At 43.6% G+C, this 23,759-nt stretch overlaps 1 protein-coding gene across 5 annotated transcripts in view; it reads right to left on the bottom strand.

Moving 5' to 3' along the window:
• VIT (vitrin) overlaps positions 1 to 23,759 on the bottom strand; it is a 2,362,557-nt gene that overhangs the window by 1,603,142 nt on the left and 735,656 nt on the right. For all 5 annotated transcript variants that reach the window (XM_069607358.1, XM_069607362.1, XM_069607360.1 and 2 more), the window contains one exon: positions 5,066 to 5,131. In XM_069607358.1, coding sequence (XP_069463459.1) covers positions 5,066 to 5,131 — 66 coding nt within the window. The remainder of the gene's footprint in view (positions 1 to 5,065; positions 5,132 to 23,759) is intronic.

The following is a 23,759-nucleotide window of genomic DNA, read 5'->3' as shown; positions in this document are numbered from 1 at the left end:
GCCTGAGCACCTTCAACCAGTTGGATGATTACTATGGAATCAGTGTCCAAACACCAGTTCATGATGAACCAGTGCAGCTGCAAAGACCTGAAGCAAAACTCAGTGATCTCAGCTGTCAATGTGGTTATCACACTGCAAGAGCCTCAAAAAATTAAAACATAGCACGTAAGACATTTCAGGTAGGTCTGAGAAAGCGAGGTATCTGACCAAATCCATGCTGAAAGTCAAGTAATTCAAGCCTGGTCAGATTGCTGAGAATGATCCTGAAAAACTCTAGGAGTCATTTCAGTTAGGGGAACAACTACAAATTGGGAGACACAAACCTATGATTTCTGAGGGTGTACACCAATCCTCTGTGAGCTGAACTGCAATATGAAGCACAGCTATTCTGGAGGAAAACATGCTGTTTTGAAACATGACGACAGAATCTTGGAACCAAGTTTGAAAAACTCAACTCCTTTTTGATGCAGTGCCTCTGGAAATACGCAAAGCAGAATCTCTGATGAATGCACCCTACTGTGTCAGCAAGCTGGCTGCAGCCTTATGAGTCAACTAATGTTGGAAAGCGAGGCAACACTGCAATACAAGGTATAAATGCAGCACCATCTCTTCGGTCCCTGGATGTACACATTGCAGCCTTACAGAATAAACTTGTGACAAACACGACCAATACAGACATTACAAAAATCTACGCAAATGGATTGGTAAATCGATTGTCAAGAATAGTGCTGAATGTTTGTTTGCTTATATATTTCCTTATATGTAGGAATATGCTTCCTCTAAAGTAAAGCGTATGCTTCTAGAAGACATTTTCTTTCGGTAATTGTTTACCAGACGTTAAAGAGAGTTTTGTCTTCAAATGACTGTTTTTTACTTTGATCTTGGCACATACAAAGACTGTTAAACTTAATGAAGTGTTGGTCTGACAAATGGTACAATACTTAAGAAGTATTAGGGTTTTAAAATTGAAAACGTTTAAGAAGTAAAAAAGGTGTTTTTGCACATAGTTTTTAATGTGAATATTGGATTTTCCGAATGCATATAACCACAATCTAAGTGTGTACAACTTCATCGAATAACAGTTCTACATTGTGCATGGAATTTGATTTACTGCTGTGGAGGGTGGGTATATTGTGGTCACTGAACCCATCCTATGGAACACCCTCCTTGTGAATACGTGGATATCAGAAATGAGCAATCGTATAATGTATGAAAAGAACTTGTAAAAACCTGGCTATTTCTCGATAAGTATGAATGATTTCTGACCATATCCTAAGTCTTTTTACTCTGTACCAAACGCCGTGATACTCAAGGGTTTGCGCGTTATATAAATGTCATGAATAAATATTTGAAGATGTGTTTTCTTTGTCATTTCCATTGCATGATCAAGATGTAACTGTCTGTATGGTATCACAACACACGCTTCAAGCATGGCATGTTCTTTTAAGATGCATTACATGTTTTATTTTTGTAGCAGTAATGTTGGATGGAGCCTGAACATGGTCCACGGTGCCATTGCTGGGTTTAAGATGGATTTTGGGGGAAGGGTGTGACATAAATGTATCTATTTTGGTAGGTAAACGTCTTCACACCTACATTCTGCATTTGATCGGCAAGAGGTATAACGAATACCTTGTGCTTAGAATTAAGGAAAGTATATATGAGTCACCTTATGTGCATTTCACACGAATGTATTAGCAAAGCCGATTTTGAATAAGTAGGTGCTTAGCACTTTTAGAATGCCTAGACGCGTTTAGAGCTACGAGTTTCATGCTTTGATTGTAAATATGTATACCTTCATTATAGAAACAGATTGTGTATTGAAAGTGTTAGGCAGAGAAATACATATTGGGCCTCATTACACGGATGGCCGTAAGGATTTACCGTTACCGGTAAAATACTGGTACTGGTAAATCCTTACCGCCTTACTACGAGGTCCCTTTGCGGGTTGGGGGATTTAACGCCTGCTTTTTGCAGGCGTTAAAATCCAACCCGCTAAGGGACCTCGGAGCTAATTACGGCACCGCAAAATTGCGGTGCCGTAATTAGCGCCTTCCCCATTCCCATAGAGCCCTATGGGGCAGAAATGGGAATGGGGAAGGGCAATGGTGGAAGGGGGATTTACAGCCCCTGCAACCTTGGAATGGGGCGGTAAATCCCCTTTCCGCCAAGGCGGTGCCGGTATTTTACCGGCATGAGCCATGGCGCTAATAGCGCCATGGCTCACCGCCTACCGTGTAATGAGGCCCATTGTTTTCGCCGTTATCATTGTACAATAAAAAGCCTATGGTTGTATTGCATTGCAAGTATATTTGAATTTAGGATAGTACCATTTAGAAAATTCCTCTCCTCTCATATAAATCCACTTTGAAAAATTCGGATACGCTAATAAGTGGAGACAGAAAGCGGCAGCCTGTATCATACACCAGAATGAAGTGATGTCTGGTTTTCTTATCAACTTTGGTTCAACTTGCTGGGATATAATTAATAAACCGATTAAAGCACATTGCCATTGATGAGATAAATGGCCCACTGTAAGTGTATATAAATGGAAGTAAACGTCTTTCATTCAGGTACTAACAGGGTCCCAGTCCTAATTAGGTTGCAATCTTTAATCAGCTGCACTATTGTATTGCTTAAATGGCTACTTCCTTAATTTCGAGGATTTAGTTAAAGGCAACCTAACTTTAAATGAAGTTAGATAGTAAATTCCAACCACAATTTTAAGTGAAATGCCTCATTTATAAGGGCACCTACATGTTATAACAATATTCCAATTCCACACATATAAAATATTGAGTTGTTTGCCTCATTCTTAACATTCATTTAATTTCACATTATGTAAGTGGTCCATGCAATAATATCATACAAAGATATGTAATGCCTTGGTGCCAAATGCTTTAGTGCCTTAATGCCAACACATTTTCCGATCCGTTGAATCTTCTTCAATGCTAATGAATTAATAGGAAATATGTATTATCAGTCTTTAATCACACCATAAGTACAGAAATATTAGCTTTAATTCATCAATTACCTGCTTCGTTGTTTGATGTCTCAGTTGCTTTTGTCATTCCATGTGCGCTCTTACTATTTAAAACATGTTACCTAGTATTATATAATTGATTCATAAAGTATGAATTAGACATCTAAGTATAACAAAACTAGTATACATATCAAAATAACAAAGCAATGCAATAATAGCGTTTGCTGATTAGTGTTACCTATACTATATGAGTATAAACTAGGTGAGCACATTTTTCAAATGGAAGACAACATTTTAAATGGAATAATGCTATTAACTTGAGCGCTATTTCAACTGAACTCTTGTAATGAACTTATATTTTCTCAATATTTTATTGGGTTGAAACCTGTTAAATTCTTCTAGTTCAGATCCTTTATCAGAATGTGCGCTACCATTTTAAAGTGGTGAATCGTTGTTTTAGTATGGTCATATTAAAATGTATGTACTTCAAACCACATTATTTCAAACTACAATCAATTGATAAATGTTTTATGTCTCAGTCCTTCTTATATATAGATGGACCTGAAATCTGAATCTGGTCAGGCTCATACATTTTATGATCCTATACATTTGCAAATCATTCAGTTAAGGATGCTTAGAGTTTAAGCCTTTTGTTATTTTTGTTGATTTTGTTGGATTTGTATTTATATTAATTTCATTGTTAATGGAGAAATTCAAAATAAGATTTTAAAGAAAAATATGGATTAGAGCAAAGAATTAAGTTAAGGAGATTTGTGCAGCATGGATTTAGGTTGTATCCTTTCAGTTGAATTAGAACGGTTTATGCAACACAGCACCCTTAATCAAATGATATACCAAACAAAGAAATGCTTTAAAATGAATTAAAATAGAGGTACAATTGCAAACAGCCATTTCAAATTTCGCAAAGCTAATGCATGATGCTTTTTAGTAAAGAATATTTTAAAAGTTGAAAGCTCTATTATAGAAGATGCAACATTCAGATGCCATGCTTTATTGCTTTATGTGTGCTAAAAAAAAGCACATGCAAAAATTGATGCATTGCTTTATTGCTTTATCTGTGCAAAACAGCACATGCAAACATGCTTTATTGAACACTTTAAATATTTACACCATTTCTTATTCTTCAAAATGTATTCATGAACAGGTTGTTCTAAAACCACGTCCCATTCACAAAGAAGGAAGTGCCTAGATACATGGAATATTTAAGAGGAAGTACGTAGATATTTACAGATTAATCACTGACTCACATTTTCTATTTTTCGACAAATGGATGAGCAACATTTTACAATCAATCGTTGCTGAGTCTTTCTCTAAGTAAAGTTGCCATATGAGTTAGATAGGATGAAGGATGGAATATAAAAGAGCCTGGTAATTATAAGACTGTTTGTGATCTTATATCTGAAGAAAATTCCCCTTTGTTTGTGCAAGCGCTTGAAAGACATTCAGTATTTCATCCAGTTAGGCCAATGAAAGGTTTCAAAAGACGACATTTTGTGTATTTTTTAAAACTGGATTAACACGATGACAAACTTTTTGGCAGGACTGGCCCACTGCTATGGAGGACGGAAAAGATCGCACTGCAGGGATTAAAACAGATAAAGAGACAAAAATAATCCGTTTCCTCAAATGAACTAAATTAAAGGCGAATGACGAAAAAACAACTTGACTTCGATGTTTAGCTATAAAATAAAATAAAATCAACAAAACACATATGGCCTGAAGGAGAATGACTCAGGGCATTTGAGGAGCGTGGAGGAGAGGTAGATGGATGGGTGGGAGTACTGGAGGGTTTCCCGTCTTCTGAATGTTCAGTATACATTTGTGGGGGGACAGAGGTACAAGCAAGTTAAATAATAGTTAATAATTGATGTTACATTCTTAATTGGAGTTGCTGCCACTTTTCATCAATTAGTTATTCACACCTCTTAATTTTTGCTTCTACATTTTCAGTCCAGATTAAAAGTGTTATGGTATTATAACAACTACACTTTTTTTAAACTGTGATTAGATAAAACGTCTGTTGTAAGGCAATGATACATACAAAAACATTCAGGAACTTACACTGTTTTGTCTTTTTGTTCTTCCTCAATGCCTCTTTCCTCGCAATTGCACATGACATGAATAGAACTATAACAAAAATGCAATATGAATTAATGTCAAAGCTCTTCAAAACACAAAAGACAAAAGATCCATTGTTCGTGTTTTTACCAGACTGTTCTATGATAATGAAAATCACATAGAATTACTTAAGTAACTGTGAACAATGAGAATATATTCCATACCAGGAGTTAAAAGTGACATCAGATAGAAAAGAGGGAATCTCAAGTTTTCTATGTTGTCACTCGGTAGGCAAGGTTGAATTATTCCTGTTATTCCATATTATGTATCTGCAATTTTATGTTGTGTACGGTTCACAAACGCCAGGCTAACTGCTGACCTCATTAAGCACCCATGGGCGTCGTTCATCCCATTCCAAACAGTGAAAACGGAAATAAACTACCTGCTGTCGTGCCTCCCACCCCAACCTCCTAATTGCCCGTTACTCCATCTCCACAAAAAGAAAACCAAATGCTTGGTACAATGCCATCCCTCCCACCTTGTTTAGGTGTCACGTCACATCCTCCATGCATAAAATATATCTGATGCGTTACCACCTTCCCTCACTTCGTTATCCTTACCTCTACTTCCACCTCACTCCCGTTACTGTCGCTGAAAGGAGCAAAGTGCAGGCTTTCAGATAGCCCACTCAGTTTCGTTACTTCCCTCAGGTCTAAGGAGACTCAGCTGATACAGAGAAATGCTGTATTCCTCTTGCCTGGAGTTTCACCAGTGGAAAACATTTTATTTTTATTTTTGACTGCTCTGACATCACAGTAGAATTAAAAATTTAGAAACAAGTATTGTTACTCATGACTTCATATGGAAGCCAAACACAAAATATAGAATTGTAGATGGATAGCAATCACATATGGCGAAATATTCTGCAAAGCTCAGTCTGAATTCCTTCTGGATGAATTAACTTGTAACTGTAAGGTGGGATTCAACCAGTAGTTGAATGCCACTGATCTGTAATGTGATTGTGTATGACCACTCGTGCATCCCTTTTCCACCTCTGGTACTGTCCCCATAGACAACATTGCAAGTGGTGAAAAGGGGAGGCTTGAGGGAGAGTTGAACATTGATATGGGTGTGGAAATTGGCTTTCCCCACCCCTCACGTCTGTAAAGACATGAGGTAGAAGAGAACATGGATGGTTATGAATTTCCTAATCCTCTCATAATCCTCTGCTGTGGGGTCACAGTAGGTGGATGTGGTATTTTTAACAGGAAATAGTTGCTGATGTCTTCCAGTGGGAGTCATATATGGTGCATCATTCCTTCATGAGACTAGAAAAACTTAACCACATCACCCCATCTTCAAGATGCTTCGCTGGCTACACATTCAAGCAAGCCTAATGTAGAAGACTGCCTGCATCCCCTACAACACAGACACAACTTTACTTCCTTTATCTCCTCGCCAGTGCCTCTATTATTTACCCATTCTACTCATCTCTGTATTCCCAGTAAAGGCTTATCAACTGGTAGTACATTTTTGGACTGATGGTCAAATCCTGTGAGTTTACATCCAAGTCACTGTTAGGATATGTGATGTGATAAGGCATATGGAACGCACCTATACACAAGTGTTTCACGGCGTGATGAGGCAAGGAAGGGGGAACAGAGGAAGGACAGAGACAAGGATCTTACTAGGCCAAGTGACATTGAGACTGCGCAAGTGCAGTGGACGGGGGAGGGGAAAAGTGTCAGGGGAAAGGGTAGGGGGAAGTGCTGTACATGGGATCAAACAATAACAAGAAGTGCGGCCAGCAGGTGGCAGGTGCAAGGGTACGTGCAGACAGTATGTGTCCAAAAGTGCAGGTAGGGGTACTGTAGGGTTACAGATACAGACCCAAGTGCAAGGGTTGCAGGCAGGAAGAGCGGGTGTGCAACTGGGCGGGCGGGGACCTGGGCCCGAAATCAGAGGGTAGCCAGGTCACCAGTTCAGTATCAGACAGGAAATCAGCAAGGGAGAGGAAGAGAGAAGGCAGAAGCACAGAGGAAGGTCTTGAGATGCTTCCGGTACCAGAGATGTTTCTCCTCAAGTTTGAGAGAGGCAGGGAGGCTGTTCCAGAGGGAGGCTCCAGCCGAAAAAAGAGATCTACCACCAACTCGTTGCTTGGAGAAGTGACTGACCCTGAAGGAGTTGGAGGAGCGAAGAACTCGTGTAGGAAGGTATTTACGAAGAGAGAGTTGGAAGTATTGAGGACCCTGGCTCCAGAAGGCCTTGTGGACAATGCAGAGGGTCTTGAACGTAATCATTGCAGACTGGGAGCCAATGCAGAGATTTCAGTGCTGGAGAGATATGATCCCTGGGCTTGAGGCCAAGGACAAGTCTTGCAGTCCTGTTCTGGATGAGTGGAGAGTGGAAGCAGGCAGATTTAGAAAGCGGCTGTTGCAGTAGTCCATCCTAGAGAGAACCAGAGCTCTAGCGACAGTGAGCTTCTGGGGGAAGGAGAGGAAAGGAAGAATACCCCTGAGGAGGTGCAGTTGGTAGTTTGACCTCTTAGAGATGTCAGAGATGTGAGGAGAAAAGGAGAGTCTGGAGTCAAAGATGACCCCCAGGTTCTTAGCCTCACAGGAAGAGGGCCAAGGGAGGGCGGCCAGAGAGTGACTGGAAAGGAGGGTGCAGGTGTACCGATGGGGAGAATATCCATTTTACACGCATTAAGGCAGAGATCGTTGGCGGGAACACCACTAAAATGAGGACAGAGGGGAGATTAGAATCAAGATTAGAGAGCAGGTCTTCACGGATGTTCAGGAGAGCAGTTCCTGTGCTTCTGGCTGCTCTGAGGCCAGACTGATGGTCATGGAGATAACCAACAGACTCAGTGTGAAGATTAATCTGGGAGATGGCCAGCTTTTCTAGGAGTCTGCCCAGGAAAGGAGTGATGGCGATCGGGTGATAGTTAGCTGGGCAGGAGGGGTCGGCTGAGGGTTTCTTCAGAAGAAGGTGCACAAGAGAGTGCTTCAGGGGGGAAGGAAAGGCTCCAGTGGCAAAGGAGTGGTTGCAGTAGTCAGCCAGGACAGGGGCGAGGCTATCAATGTGGTCCTTGATGGTTTTGGAAGAGCCTGTTTTGACAAGACTTTCATAGATTGGATTTGTCTAGAAACCTTGTCAGGAGAGAACAGAGGAAAGGAAGAGAAAGGGGGAAGAGAGGTGGCCACAGGGGGTACAGAGGTAGAGGAGAGAGTAGAGTGAGGAGCAGGAGAGGATAAGAAGGTGGACCAGATGTCCTAGGTTTTAGAGATGAAATAAGAAGCCAGGGCTGTGCAGAGGACCTGGGAGGGGACAGGAAAGGTACAGACTGCAGCAGGATTGCCCACTTCCTTGCTGATTTTAAGAGTTCGGCCAAATTGTTAGATGCCGCAGGGATGCAGGCTTGGCTGTGGGCTCTCTTCTTAGTGCAGATGGAGAGCTAGTATTGCTTTTGGAGAAGGCAGCAGGCCAGTTTGTCAGAGGATGCGCAAGAAGCTAGCCATTTCCTCTCAGCCCCCCTCCACTTGCGTTTCAGGGTGATGAGGTGAGAGTCATACCAGAAGTTGCACTTGGCTTTGGGCTTCAAGCAGATCCCCATGACAGGGGCAAGAACATCAAGAGTATCAGAGATAGAAGAGTGGAGCATGGAAAGGTCTGTGTCAAGATGTGAGTCAGCCAGAGGAGGAGGAGAGGGAGAGAAAGTGAAGGCGAAAGCCTCAACTGACACACGCTTCATGGGTCAGATTACCGAGATGGTAGTTGGCAGTGCTGGAGTTGGCTTTGCCTGAGGGGTAGAGAGGGAGAGATGGGAGGAAAAGAGAAGGTGATCACTCCAGAAGAGAAGAGTGGTGAAGGGGATACAGAGGGGAAGGTCTGAGGAGATCAGAACATCCAGAATGTGCCCTGCAGAGTGAGTTGGGCCAGAGGGGAGAATAGAAAGAGAGAGAGAATCACAGAGGTTGTGAAAGAGTCCAGAGGAGGGATAGGACGCATTCAGGTGGATGTCAAAGTCTTCAAGAAGAAGGAGTTGAGTGGTTGAGGCCAGGAGGGAGGAGGAGAGGTCCACCCACTTAGATAGGAAGGAGGTGATCTGACCAGGTGGCCTATAGATAGTAGCCACAGTAAGATAGTGGCCATGAGAGAGAGAGAGAGCCTGCAGACAAGGCATTCAAAAAGAGGAGTATGCCTGCATAGGAATGACAGAGGCAGGAACCCACTGCGGGAAGATCAAGGCTACACCCCCTCTGGAATGGTTGGATCTGGGCACGGAGAGGATCTTGTAGCCATGTCTCAGTGAGACCAAGGACATCGAGATCAAGTTCTTCCAGGAGGCGGCAGATGTCAGAGGAGTGTGTGACAGCTGAGCGAGAGTTGAGAGTGGCAATATGGAGAAGGTTGCCAACCTTAAAAGACTTCTGGACAGGGGTACAAATCAGAGGTATGCCCTGCAGAGGTGTAGAAGGAGCCTGAGGGGGGGCAGAAGAGGAAGGAGGAGAGGGAAAGGTAGCCAGGAAGGAGGCAGAGGGGGGAGGCAAGGATGCCGAAGAAGGGAGAGAAGGGACAGCAGAGGAAAGGAAATTGATGAGGCACGGGAATCGTCTATCAAAGAGGAGAAGGTTGGCCTGAGGACCTTGGACCAAGACGGTGCCATTCAGGTAAACATTATTGATGACCTTAGAGGAGTAGAAGGGGGCCAGGAGGGCCTCCCACCGGGTGCCACCATTAATGGGAGAAGAAGAGAAAGGAGAGAGCACAAAGACCATATGAAGAGTCCTTAGGTCTGGCAAGGGAACGACAAAGAGGATGTTGGTGAGGATCGGTCTGTGGGAAGCACTGATATAGGTGTCAGCGATAGAGAGGCCTGGGTTGGAGACCAGGAAATCCTTTTTGAACTTCTTCCTACCAGACGTAGTGAGGAGAGCTAAGTACTATGAAGCCAGTTTAGGCAATTAGGTTGGCTTGCTGATCACAGCCTGTGATGTTGGTGGGGCCCAAGGATAGTTAATTTGAGCTTACTGTTTTCACAATCTCAAAAGTACAGAGGGGAAGATGTTTCCAGAACTCTCATGTGGGAATTGAATAAACTAGCTGCCCTCTCCACCCACTTCCTCACTGTTTCCAGACCCTGTGTCAAACTTTTGCTTTCTTTACTGCTTCCCGGCACAACGTCAGTACATGCACAGAAGCCTCTTACTGTCCAAGGGTGTCCCCAATAAAATTGGGTGGACCAGGCTCGGACTGGCCTATAGGGCAATCAGGTAATGCCGAACCACAAACGCAAAATGCAAAAGGCCAGCTTTTTGGGTCAAAGTGGGCCACTTTGTTGGCCACTTTGATAAGTTACTACACCATGCAGCTAGTAGTTTTGGCCAGTGTTATTGAATGAATATGCTTTAAAATCCCCAATTTGCATCACATTTGATCAAAAACCTCCCACTTGGGTACTACTCAAACAGTCTGTCCCAAAAGGAATGAATTGCCATTTGCAACAGTTTTATGCCCCAGTCCGACCAGGGCAGGACTCAGTGTCATGGCTGTGGTAGATAGTCCTATGATTGATGCAGTCCATCATGATGGCCCACACACACAGAGGAGAACCACAGAAATGGGGCAGTTGATCACGTAACAGCCCACAAAAATGTGACACAGGTGGAAACAGGTGAGGCCGAAACAAGGATCTCAAGCAAAATTGGTAACACATTCGCTTCCAAGACCTCACACACATAGACACAGAGCCGAGAAGACATTCTCCGACATTGCCCAAAGAAAAATGTTGATCACAACTATGGTCAAAAGCAAAAACCAAGACTCTTCTTTAGATAAATGAGCACCCTCAATTATCACTCCCTTTCCTACACCATATCTATTTATTGGATGGCTTTAGCTTGCACATTCCATGCTGGAAGCAGCCACAAAGTTCCTTCCTTACTAACAATCTATTTGAAAATTGTGAGGTGAAGGTTCAAGCAAATGAGACAAACATATCTACTTCGAACTACAGATTGTAATTACACAAAGAAAGTACCAATTTGTTGCTGAAAAGCCACCAATCCCTTACCGATCTAAGCCCCACCTATCCAAAAATACTAGTTTACTACAGAAAAACTGACCTAAACTCTCACTAGATACCAAGTTTATTAATCACAGCTGTCCTCCTATGTGACCTGCCCACGCTGCATCCCCTGAGCATTCCCACATCTTCAAAGGTCTTATGGGAACATAGTATTCTTGACCGCCAGTTGAAAAGTCTCAGTCGAAGCTATGAGTAGATAACCCGAGACTTAAATCTAAGAGAAAGCCTCCTGAGGAAGAGATCCCTTGTCTGACTTAAATGTGAGGTACCCACAAGTAGCTGGAGTGGGTGAAGTTTAGTCAGGAAAATAGCTGGATGGTGCTTACCTGGTATAAATATGTTTATTTATAAATTGTGTAAATCCTAATTCTTGCTGCCAGTATTTGGGCGTAATTATGTCATTTCAGTCATGCTGTTGTGTATACTGTCTTTGCATGTAAACATTGGACAGATGCCGAAATTTGTAAAGGCATATAAATGCATATCATATCATACATGTACATGAAAAAGCAGTGTAAGCACTCTTTGTTTTTCATGAATTCACCCTGCCATGGGAACGGGTTGGGTTTATGAATGTGGAACTTAACAATACCAGGGAGTCTAAAGAGAATTTGAAAGAGATAGAGTGTATTGGCCTGTGCACCAGTGAGGATCATATTTGTGTTTAGTTCAGCCATCTCGTAACCCCCAGAAATGCTGATCCCACTACGGGAACGGGAGTGTGTTCCGTGCTTAACAAGTGATCGAAGTGAGAGGGAACCGTCGCGAGCAGTGTTTCACTAGTTTTTTTTCCTTCTGTTTACCTTTCCTCTACTTTTTATGAACAAATTCACCATTCAATATAGAGAACGTGTCCATTAATGTCCTCGAGCAATTGTAAAGTTGTAACAGTAGCCTTAGTTAGTTACTTAGACTATTGCAATGCCCGGCCGCAACATCACGTTACATGTCGCACTATGCTTCCATCTACCCTCTCCCTTTGCTGCAACTACAGTTCAACTACTTTTTCCGGTACACTTCTACCACTGTGCTTAACGCTCAGACTTCTCAACATGTTATGCCACACTGCAGCACTTCTTTTAGGCTACATCATGCGTGTTGGCTCCTGAGCTTCCAGAGACCACTGAGTGACACTCCTTCTATATTCAAAGATTCATGAACACCTGCAGCTATGACGCTGATCAACAATGTGAGTGCCCCAGGGAAGAGTGCTAAGGAACTATGGACTGCCCCTGAGGCCACACGGAGGGGTGGAGCAAACCTCTCATTATGTGACAGTAATATTACAGCAGTAAGGTCGCCAACATACATCTTGTGTTTCTAGTATGAAGCTCACCACAATCCTACCACCAATTTAGATGTAATTACATCCAGTGGCTAAAGAACAAAGACCAATAACTGACACCTCTGTAACTACTGCAAATGTTCTTTCAACATGTAACTCTCTCGTAATTGTAATTGTACTCCTTGCAACTGCATCTCCTCAATGCGTCCTTTGTATAAAAATGTAAATAATGTACAGCACTGTAACTAAGTTGAGAATATACTTGTAATGCTTTGCGCCCTCATACCTTCTCGTCCGGTGCGCCATATAAATAAATAAACAAACAAACAAACAAGCTGCCGGCTGTTACTTTAGACACATTTTAAGGTATATATAATGTATGTATAGGTTTTTTAATTCGTTATGAGAGATAACTTTCAGTATTTGTTGAGAACTGGGATACGATGGCCCAGATTTGGGCTGAAAAGTAACCTATTACGTTAAACTATATGCTAGCTAGACTACGTATCTTTCAGATGTGCTTACATTTATAAGAATCTCCATGTTTGCCACAAAACACTTAGGCCCATATTCTGAACTTGGCATAGTGAAGGTGCTAAACAGCACGATTCACTGGGCCAAAAGAGGATGCCCAGGCTCCACTAGTATTCTCAAGTGGGCCTGGGCGTCCTCGTAGAGCACGACAGTGCACTGTGTGGATTGTGCCTGTTTTTAGTTGTAACGGGCGCAATCCAATCTCAGCAGCATTTTTGTAAAATAGTGACATATTCGTTATTTTACAAAAATGCGGCCAAGAACACAGTTCCTATACACCAAAGTGAGCAGCTTCAACATTGCAGGATGTTGAAGCTGCTTACTTTGGTGTATAGGAAAGTGTTCATATACACCAAAGCAAGCAGCTTCAACGTTGCAGCATTCTTTGATATCTCTCTCTCTCTCTCTCTCTCTCTCTCACATTCTGAAGTCACGCAAGTCAGCACCATTACATCCCAGCCAGCTGCATATTGTCTAGTATGCACAGGATTACCAAACTTCTGTCTCCTAGTCTTGCACATCCTTGTACTTTATGGGGCACGCTCCTCCAATCCACATCATTGGGCATGCATGCATCCAACATCCATAATTTATTTACCACTATGACTTTCACCTCTGTGCATTTGGCTCACTGACAGGCTGATTGCAGTGCTTCCTGCCCATAAACCAGCTGGCTGCAAAATCCTCCTCCATACCATGGACCAATCTTTGGAGGCGTGTACCAGTCAGTGATCACTCCAGACTGAATCAATCCGCAAAGAGCTAACTTGTCCATACTAGAAAACTCTACTTCAAGAGACAGCAAGCGCTGAATCAATTATTTTCTAGAAATGCTCTTTCACATTGTATAAATACTGGAGGGGGGTAGCTGTACTTTGGGCCCATATATGGTAGGGTAGAGGGACAGAAAGACCCCAGCAAGGCTCTCAATTTGGTAAACATGGGGAACAGCAAGGCTTGAGCATTCAGGAGGTGATGCAGGTAGTTTCTTAAGTACAGTGTTTCCCCAAAGACCCCAAAAAGGAATGTCCACACACTATGTTAGGTGATAACACAGCTTCTTTATTTAAAATAAGGTTTGCTACTTCTACCAGCAGTATATAAATATAAATAATAACACTTTGTAACATGGAATACTTAGTCAGAGAATTGTAATTATATACACTCTAGGTGGCACTACACACTACTTAAATTCAGTAAGAACTGCACTAACTGCAGACAGTTTTAAATGGCAGGTGAACTCTTAAATAAGGTGTATCCAGCATAGAATAGGAAAGAAAGGCAGATTAGTTATGAACAGTGGCAGAATGCTTTCTTTAGACTAGACAAGTAATTCTGCGTGAGGATCCCCCCCACCTGAGAAACCAGTAACAGAAAAATGAGGGAGGAACTTAGGTTGTCTTTTACAGCCCAGTCCAATATTGTTCAACAAACTTGTCCTTTTTTAGAAAGGTTCTACCACCCCAAAGTACCTGAGAGGCCACAGGACAACAGGATCCAAGACGACACTGGGACTCTTGGATGACTCCTGAGGCTAGAAGATGCTCTTCCTCGTCACAGTACCTGTGGTGCCTTGGCAGGCAAAGTGACAGTTCCTTGGGTTTGTTCGACAATTACCTCAGAGTATGGAAGACCTTTGGAAGAAGGAGTCAATGGAATGCTGATTCCAAGAATAAAAAGGTACCAATGTCTTTCAGAATGGCAGCAGGTTGTGCTCTCCTTTGGTCTATGATATCTACGACTGTAGAAGTCCTGTGAAGAATGTTAAGGATATTTGTACTGCGCACTGTCACCACCGAATTGTGGTCCTCTGGCACTCTAAGAAACTTGCTGTGGTGTCCTTAAAGGCTTGGTGGATGAAGATAAGACCCCTGGGACCCTTTGATGACTTCTGGCCGCCACAGCTGCATAGGTCACTTTTGGTGTAAGGTTTTGGAATAGTGCGATTTCTAGACTTTCGGTTCTTCATTGCTGCAGCCGCAGCATGGATGTCTGGACAGCTTCTGGCGACCTCGACTCGACCACTGGAGTGGACCTTGGACCCTCATCAAGTCTGGACCCTTGGGACAACTTCATTACCTTCTGGTGGCAGGAAACCCACCGATGGACCTTCCAGGGCACCCAGCAACTCTGGGCTCTCTCAGACGGAAAAACATGGTCAGTGTGGCTGCAAGGATGTCCTTTCAAATGTTCTTAGGCAGTTTGGAAATATTGCAGCTCTGGGTGTCCAGCAGCACTATAGCTGGGTACAGCTTCTCCTGGGCAGTGGACAGCAACGGCTTCCAGCGGCCACAAAACGCACCTCCAGACCCTGGGTGACACCAATGGACTTCTCTGTCCCGAGATGTAGGCACTCCTCCTCTGGACATAAAAGACCCCTTCACTATATGGCAGTGTTAGGCAGAATTGCATGCAGTACCCTCTGGAACCAGCACATACAATTAGGACTACAGGTGTAACCAAAACCAACCTTTGGTATAAGTCTGTACTATACAGTTTTGTGGTAAGGAGCTGAGCAGCCAGGCTTATCTCAAGAGGGAATGTGAGCAGTACAAGGATGTTACAGAGTTCTTACAATCACAGTGGTTCAATTAGACACTTACACTCAAGGTTTCTTGGTAAAACACTTATTAATTATTAAACAATCATTTAGAAAACATTCACTTGAAGGAGGCAACTTAACATCATACACAAATAAACTTCAACACCAAACCAATACGTTTCTGAGTACATTTTGCTCCCCTGAAATAGGAGCAAAATTGCTTTTCAGTCACTTTAAATAGGAGGGAAAAGGCACAAGTTGACAGAATAGATCACAAATACTTTCTTAGGCAGTGCAAATAGTTTCAGTTCACTAGAGAACTCGATTCAGTTCAATAGGCCTAGGCCAAAGTCGATGGACTAGTGTCTTGGATTGGAAAGAGCAGTTCTTGAAGTAAATGGTAAAGTCTTTGCCAAAGTTCTTAGAAGTAGTTTGTACGAAAAAGAATCATATGTTGGGTCACAAGCTGATTAGGCCTGCCAGTTGGGAAAGTTCTGTGAACTTTCATTGCGAGAGATGCGTTCTCTCAATCCGGTTGGCACAGTACCTTAGTATGAAGCAAAAGATGCAGCCGAAGATGTTGGTTCCTGGCAGTTCCTGCATATCTCACTGTACCTGAGCCTCAGTTGTGGGGACAAGAGGGAGGACGTCAGGGGATTCCTGCACTGCACAGGATCGTCGGGAAAATGCTGACAAAATGGAGTCACTTCAGTTGGAGTAGCTGTCATCAAGCACACAAGCTGGTGTCCTTCCCCCTGGTTAATCCTAACCAGCTCCGAGAATGGTATCCAGGTGGCTTACGAGTTGATTGATCACACCAACTCAAAGGAAGAAGTTGTCCTTGAAGGGGCTACTCTATCAAAAGGAACTTTGGCGAGTCGGACCTGCAGCAGGGCTTCACCGGGCAAACCAACAGTCCAGGAGTTGCAGCAGCTGTCCTCTTCCAGCTCGTCTTCGGTTCTTTTGTTCCAGTGGTCGACCCTGCTTTCCAGTCCCAGAGACTCGCCTTTAAAACAGTTTTCTCCAATTGATTCCAGTCTAGCTGCTAATCACCCAGCAGGGTGGCTGTCCTTGCCGGACAGTCAGCCAGCCAATCACGCCAGAGTGCATTTGGGTCTCCTATGAGACTAAGCACAGCGCGTTTCGGGCACCTCCCTCACTTCCTGCCCACCCCAGACACTCAGACGCCAGAGGCGGTCTTCGATCCTGAAGCCCGCCAAAGGCATGGAAACAAAGGGACCAAACCTAGTTTGGCGCGCAGAGACACACTCTAGAAGGGCCTTTCCAAAAAGAAATGGCAATAAAAGAAGACTGGCACCCGTTTAAACAAAGGGGCTTAAGGCGCCATCTTGAAAAACATGGCTCCCGTGATTTTTAGCTACCAGTGTTCGTGGTCGGGAAAAATCATGGTAGTTCATTGTAAAACCACTGCCACCAGCCATTTCGATAGGAAAGGGTAGCATTTGACTGCTACATTAGTTTCTAGACACAGGGGATACTAGGTAACCCCTCCAGCACTCTATCGGAAGATAGTGTGTGCTGGGTCTAGGAATTTAAAAAGACTAGTAAAGTTAATTTACCCTTACATTCTCTGGGAAACAGTAGTTTATTCCAGAGAAGGTATTTAAACCTTTGGGAAGTCTAAAAAGACATCTGTGTGTCACTGCTCTGAAGGTGCTGTGTAACACACATGAAAAGATGCTTATGTAGTTATCTTAAAACTCCATAATCAAAGAACACAAGAGTAAAACACACATCAAAATGCATGAAAGAGTGGGGAAAAAAGGCTCACACTCTTTCCAGGTAAAAAAATCAAGTCCTCAAAATCCAGCGAAGTTGCTGGGGGTCTCTAAGTTGAAGGGAATTAGCACTTTTATCAGAATTCCCCCTAACACTCACCCCCCCCCACCCCTCCTAGAATAAGGGACCGGAGTATGTAATCCACCCCTGGATGAATCACCTTACTCCAGTCGGTCAAACATTCTGGAGAGACCATCAGCATTTTGGTGATTACACCCTGACCTGTATTCAATGGTAAAATCAAACCCCTGTAGGCTGATTGACCATCTTAACAATTTAGGATTTTCCCCCTTCATCTGTATTAAGCATCTCAAGCATTGATGGTCAGTCTGTATCACAAAAGTAGATCCATGCAAGTATGGTCTAAACATCTTCAGTGGCCACACAATATCAAAACATTCTCTTTCAATGGTTGCTCGCCTTGTTTCTGGTTCTTTCAGCTTTCTGCTGATTAAGCAGATGGGTTGCTCCCTACCTTTCTCATCCAGCGGACTTAGAACTGCACCTATACCTGTATTGGAAGCATCTGTTTGCACAATGAAGGTTTGGCTGTAGTCAGGAGCTCTTAAAACTGGAACTTGACAAAGGGCTTTCTTAAGTCCTTCAAATGCCTTGGTGCACTCCTCATTCCACCTGACCTTTTTCAGGAAATTTGGGCGAGGAGATCACATTCAAGGGTGAAGCTATGGACCCATAGTTCTCTATGAAGTTCCTATAATAACCAGTGAGACCTAAGAAGGATCTCACTTGGGGTTGAGTTGTAAGGGTGGCCCATTTGTGTACAACTTGTACTTTGCTAGTCAATGGCCTGATTTTACCTCCTCCTACCTCATGTCCAAGGTAGATCACTTTGCTCTGACCAATTTGACATTCACTTGCCTTTATGGTCAGATGGGCCTGCTCAAGAGCCTGCAAAACATATCCTAAGTGTTCAACATGTTCTTTCCAAGTAGGGCTGAACACTGCAATGTCATCCAAGTATGCCATGCAGAAGTCCTCCATCCCATTCAGAACTTGATTAACCATCCTTTGGTATGTTGCAGTTGCATTCTTTAATTCAAAAATGCATTATCTTAAACTGTTAGAGGCCTGCTGGGGTTGAAAAAGTTTTCTCCTTGGCATGGTCTGTCAGGGCTATTTGCCAATAGCCTGACGTTAGATCAAATGTACTGAGGTACTTGGCTGAACCAGGTTTGTCCACCAGATCATATGTCCTAGGTAACGGAGGGGCACCAGTCTTAGTGACTGCATTTAGAGCTCTATAGTCCACACAGAATCGCAACTCCTTGCATCCTGCCTTTGGCACTAGTACAACTGGACTAGACCATGGACTGGTAGAGGGTTCTATTACCCCGAGATCAAGCATCTTGTTGAACTCTTCCTTTATGTGGGTTCTTACAAGATCTGACATCCTGTAACCTCTGCTTTTAACAGGTAGTCAACAGTGAGAATATCATGCTGGCCCCAAGGGGTCAAGCCTGGTGATAGTGAAAACAGAGAGGCAAACTGATTTAACAGAAACTTGCACTCCTCCTGTTGTTCCAGTGTCAGATTAGAAGAGCGATTAACTCCTTCTATTTTCTCATCTAAAGGTTGTCCCCTGAGGAGATCAGGTAGAGGTTCACTCTCTTCCTCCTCTTGAGCTGAAGCTAGAAGCAAAGCTCCCACTTCCGGTCTTGAGACATAGGCATTTAGACGATTGGTGTGAAAGACCCTGGAGGCCTCTTTAGGATTGCCTAAATCTACCAGATAATTGACCTCCCACAACCTTAAAGGGTCCAATCCATTTGTCCTGTAAGGCCCTCTGCCTTGTAGGTACCATAACTAAAACTTGCTGGTCTTGAGTAAACTCAACCATGTTGGCCTTCTGGTCATGCGAATGCATCACCAGAGCCTCACCTTCTTTTAAGTTATCAGATGCCTCTGTCATCAATGTGTCATTCTCCTCTGGAGACCTAATACATAGTCAGTGACTCTCTCTGGCTTGGGAGAAGGAGCACTCTCCAATCCCACCTTGATTAGGGCCAATAGACCTCCAACTGGATGACAATAGAGAAGCTCAAAAGGACTAAATCCAACTCCCTCCTGAGGGACTTCTCTATAAGCAAATAGAAGGCATGGCATTAGAAGGTCCCACTTTCTTCTAAGGGGTTCCTCTAAAGCACCTATGATGCTCTTCATAGTACGGTTAAACCTCTCTACCCACCCATTCATCTGGGGGTGGTAGGCAGTTGAGAACTTGTAAGTTACTCCACAGTTTTTTCACATGGCCTGCATGTAGTGGGACATAAAATGTGATCCCCTGTCAGAGATGACTTCCTTAGGAAAACCTATCCTGGTAAAAATACCAAGTAGGGCCTTAGCAACAGCCTGAGCTGTAACAGTCCTCATAGGTATGGCTTCAGGATACCTAGTAGCATGGTCTACTACAACCAATATAAATCAATTGCCTGAAGAGGTTGGAGGGTAAAAGGGACCAACAGTGTTGATTCCTACCCTCTCAAAAGGGACTCCCACCACTGGGAGAGGTGCCAAGGGTGCCACATTCTTGGCTCCACTCTTGCCAGAGGTCTGACAAGTGTGACAGCTCCTACAGAATTTATCTACATCAGACCCCAACTTAGGCCAGTAGAAATATAGAGAAAGCCTATGCTTGGTCTTCTTGAAACTCAAGTGACCAGTCAATAGAATCTTGTGGGCTAACTGTAGGAACTGGTGTCTTGTCTCTAGAGGCACTACAAGTCTTCTGTATTCCCCTGGGATAGACTCAGTTGGTTCACTGTAGAAGAGGCCATCTTCCCAGTACAACCTATGGTTTCCTGGCTCTTGCCCGTCCAGCTGGTAAGCTGCCTGTTGGTGAAGGCCTTCAAGAGTAGGGCACTCTCTTTGACCTCTGCTGAAGTCTGCGCTACAGGAGCCACCTTTTTCCAGTAAAGACTACAGCTGAGGATGGTCTTTAGGATCCAGATCTTCAACAGGGGTAAGGTCTTCTTCCAGCTCTGAATCCTCAGCAGCTGATTCAACCTTTCCTGGTTGCTCCTCACACACTCAGCCTCAGCTGGTGGAGCAGTCACAGGTGTGACTTTGGACAGTCCTCTCAGGGATGTCCTTGTTGGTAGCACAGGAGTTCTTTCTGGCTTTTTCTTTGAGGCCTTAGGTTTTCCCTTTGTCTTATTCTTCTTAGAAATAGCGGTTAGTAATTCCTGTGGACTGGGTGTTATAGATTCCTCTTTAACATCCACTAGAAAGTCAGTTAAGGTACTCTCTCTCTGGCCTTCCTTGTCTGCTCCTGTTTCCTTTTACTGGGAGGCCTGGGGGTGCTTGATACAACTCCAAGAGTTTTTAAGTCATTCCCCAACAGGATTCTCTAAGGCACCTCACTTTGAACACTAACAGGTATCTTTACAGTCATGTTGTTGCACTGGGTGAGAGCTGGAAGTCTAGGAAGCATTTGGACAGGTCCTCCAGCAAGCTTAGGGAGGGCTTTGGGTGCCTTAGCAACATCCTCAGGTTTGGGAAAAGATTCATCTGCCACTGTAATGCTGGCCCCAGTGTCTCTAATGGCAGGGGTTTCCTGACCATTCACTAGTACACTGTCCTCGCAATATTCCTTTGTGTTATCTGGAACTGAATTATAGACATCTAAATTCTGCTGTTCCCACAGACCCAGGGACACTAAAGAAACACTGGCAGAGACTCCAATGGGGTCTTCAGCCAGTAATTGAAAGTTTCCACTTGCCATTTGTACCTCTCCCTCTGGGGAAAAGGCTAAGTGGGCAGTGTGGACCCCTGAAGGTTTACCCTTGCATCTGGGATCCCCTTTCACATGGTCAGTAGACCCACACGCATAACATTTTCCAAATGTTTTGACAAATGGGGGGTTCTGCTGACCTACCTCTGGTTTGGACCACAGGTTTCACTAGCCTGATTCGGTTTCCCTTGTGGCTTAACCTTTTTCTGTTTGGGGCCCTCTTTTGGATTGGAGGTATTAGAATTCTCTTTGCCAACTTTCTTTTGCTGCTTCCCATCATCCTTCTTCTGAGTTGCCCCAACATCCTTGTGAGTAGCCTTGTTGGCAACCCACAAGTCAGCAGCCTTTGCTAACTTCTTTGGATCAATTTCCTTAGAGTCAGCCAACTGCTGTCTCAGCTCAGGGGAGCAGGCATCAAAAATAGATTCTAACAAAAATAGATTTCTCATGCCTTCAAAAGTGTTAACTCTGTAACCCTTTACCTAACCATCTAAGTTCTTCAAACATTCACACACCCAGGTAGCCCAAGGGGTACCATCATGCTTTTTGAGGGTCCTAAACCTCTTAAGGTACTGGGAAGGAGTTTTTCGAAAACTAGCTATCAAAGCTAGGCTCACATTTTCATACTCCAATCTTTTAAGTTCTCCCACCTCCATTACAGCATCAGTTGCAACCTGGGGGAGCCTATACAAAAGCCAAGGAATCAACTGATTCCCTGTGAAACTCTGAATCCCATAGTTATATTCAAAATCTGCCAACAATCCAAAATATCAAGTCTCACCGCATACATACTCACAGCTTCTTTAGGAATGCGAGGCCTCTTAGGACTGGAAGACCTAGAAGACTCTGGGATAGAACCATTTTCAACAGACAATTTCTTCATCTCAAGAGCATGATGCTTTTCCATTTCTCTGAGTTTGATTTCTTGATGTTTACTTTCAGTTTGCATTTGGGGCCTTTTGAACTGTAACTCAAGTCTCATTTTTCCAAGAGGGACAAATTCTGGACTCAGTACTGGACCTGGTAGGGTCCCTGTGGCTATAGGTTGAGGGCCTAAAGCAGGTAGCGGTGCAGTGAGGCTCACATCCTGAGACTCCTCTGACTCTTATAGCTCAATACCATTAGAGTTAGACTATGAATCATTATCATCCTCATCAACACTATCCACATTTGCTGAGGGGGTAGTGGTTATAGCTCTACCTCTCAGACTTTGATGATTCAACAACTTTTCAATCAATTTGTTTTTCCTGCCTTTAACAGAGAGAGACCTGACCTTACACATATCTTTCAGTTGATCTACTGTTAGAATGATCAGGGCTTCCTGTCTGAAGTTATCCATATCTGGCAGTCAAAGAAAACAATAGCTTTCTAGTGGTGCTTAGCCTTGTGAAGGTTACTTGAACAAAAGTAAGAGCAGCACTCTCAATGTAACAACTATACTTTATCCTCACTGCTTGCCACCAGTGTTAGGCAGAATTGCATGCAGTACCCTCTGGGACCACCACATACAATTAGGACTACAGGTGTAAGCAAACCCAACCTAGTATAAGTCTGTACTACACAGTTTTGTGGTAGCGAGCTGAGCAGCCAGGCTTTTCTCAAGGGGGAATGTGAGCAGTACAAGGATGTTACACAGAGGTCTTACAATCACAGTGGTTCAAGTAGCCACTTACACTCAAGGTTTCTTGGAAAAACACTTATTAATTCATTACACAATCATTTATAAAACATTCACTAGAAGGAGGCAACTTAATATCATACACAAATAAACTTCAACACCAAACCAATACGTTTCTGAGTAAATTATGCTCCCCTGAAATAGAAGCAAAATAGCATTCCAGTCACTTTAAATAGGAGGGAAAAGGCACAAGTTGACAGAATAGATCACAAATACTTTCTTATGCAGTGCAAATAGTTTCAGTTCACTAGAGGACTCGATTCAGTTCAATAGGACTAGGCCGAAGTCAATGGACTAGTGTCTTGGATAGGGAAGAGCAGTTCTTGAAGTAAACAGTAAAGTATTTGCCAAAGTTCTTAGAAGTAGTTTGTACGAAAAAGAATCATATGTTGGTTCACAAGCTGATTAGGCCTTCAAGTTGGGAAAGTTCTGTGAACTTTCACTGCGAGAGATGCGTTCTCTCAATCGGGTTGGCACAGTACCTTAGTATGAAGCAAAAGATGCAGCTGAAGACGTTGGTTCCTGGCAGTTCCTGCAGATCTCACTGTTCCTGAGCCTCATTCGTGGGGACAAGAGGGAGGACGTTGGGGATTCCTGCACTGCACGGGATCATCGGAAAACATGGACAAAATTGAGGCACTTCAGTTCGAGTAGCTGTCGTCAAGCACACAAGCTGGTGTCCTTCCCCCTGGTTAATCCTAACCATCTCCGAGAATGGTATCCAGGTGGCTTACGAGTTGATTGCTCCCACCAACTCAAAGGAAGAAGTGATCCTTGAAGAGCCTTCTCTGTCGAAAGGAGCTTTGGCGATTCGGACCTGCAGCAGGGCTTCACCGGGCAAACCAACAGTCCAGGAGTTGCAGCAGCCGTCCTCTTCCAGCTCGTGTTTGGTTCTTTCGTTCCAATGGTCGACTCTGCTTTCCAGTCCCAGAGCCTCGCCATTTAAACAGTATTCTCCCATTCATTCTGGCCGAGCTGCCACTCACCCAGCAGGGTGGCTGTCCTTGCTGGACAGT

Source organism: Ambystoma mexicanum, chromosome 4q, assembly GCF_040938575.1.
Source record: "Ambystoma mexicanum isolate Mex_15411 chromosome 4q, UKY_AmexF1_1, whole genome shotgun sequence".
NCBI lineage: Eukaryota > Metazoa > Chordata > Amphibia > Caudata > Ambystomatidae > Ambystoma > Ambystoma mexicanum.
This window is presented reverse-complemented; position numbering and strand designations above follow the sequence as displayed.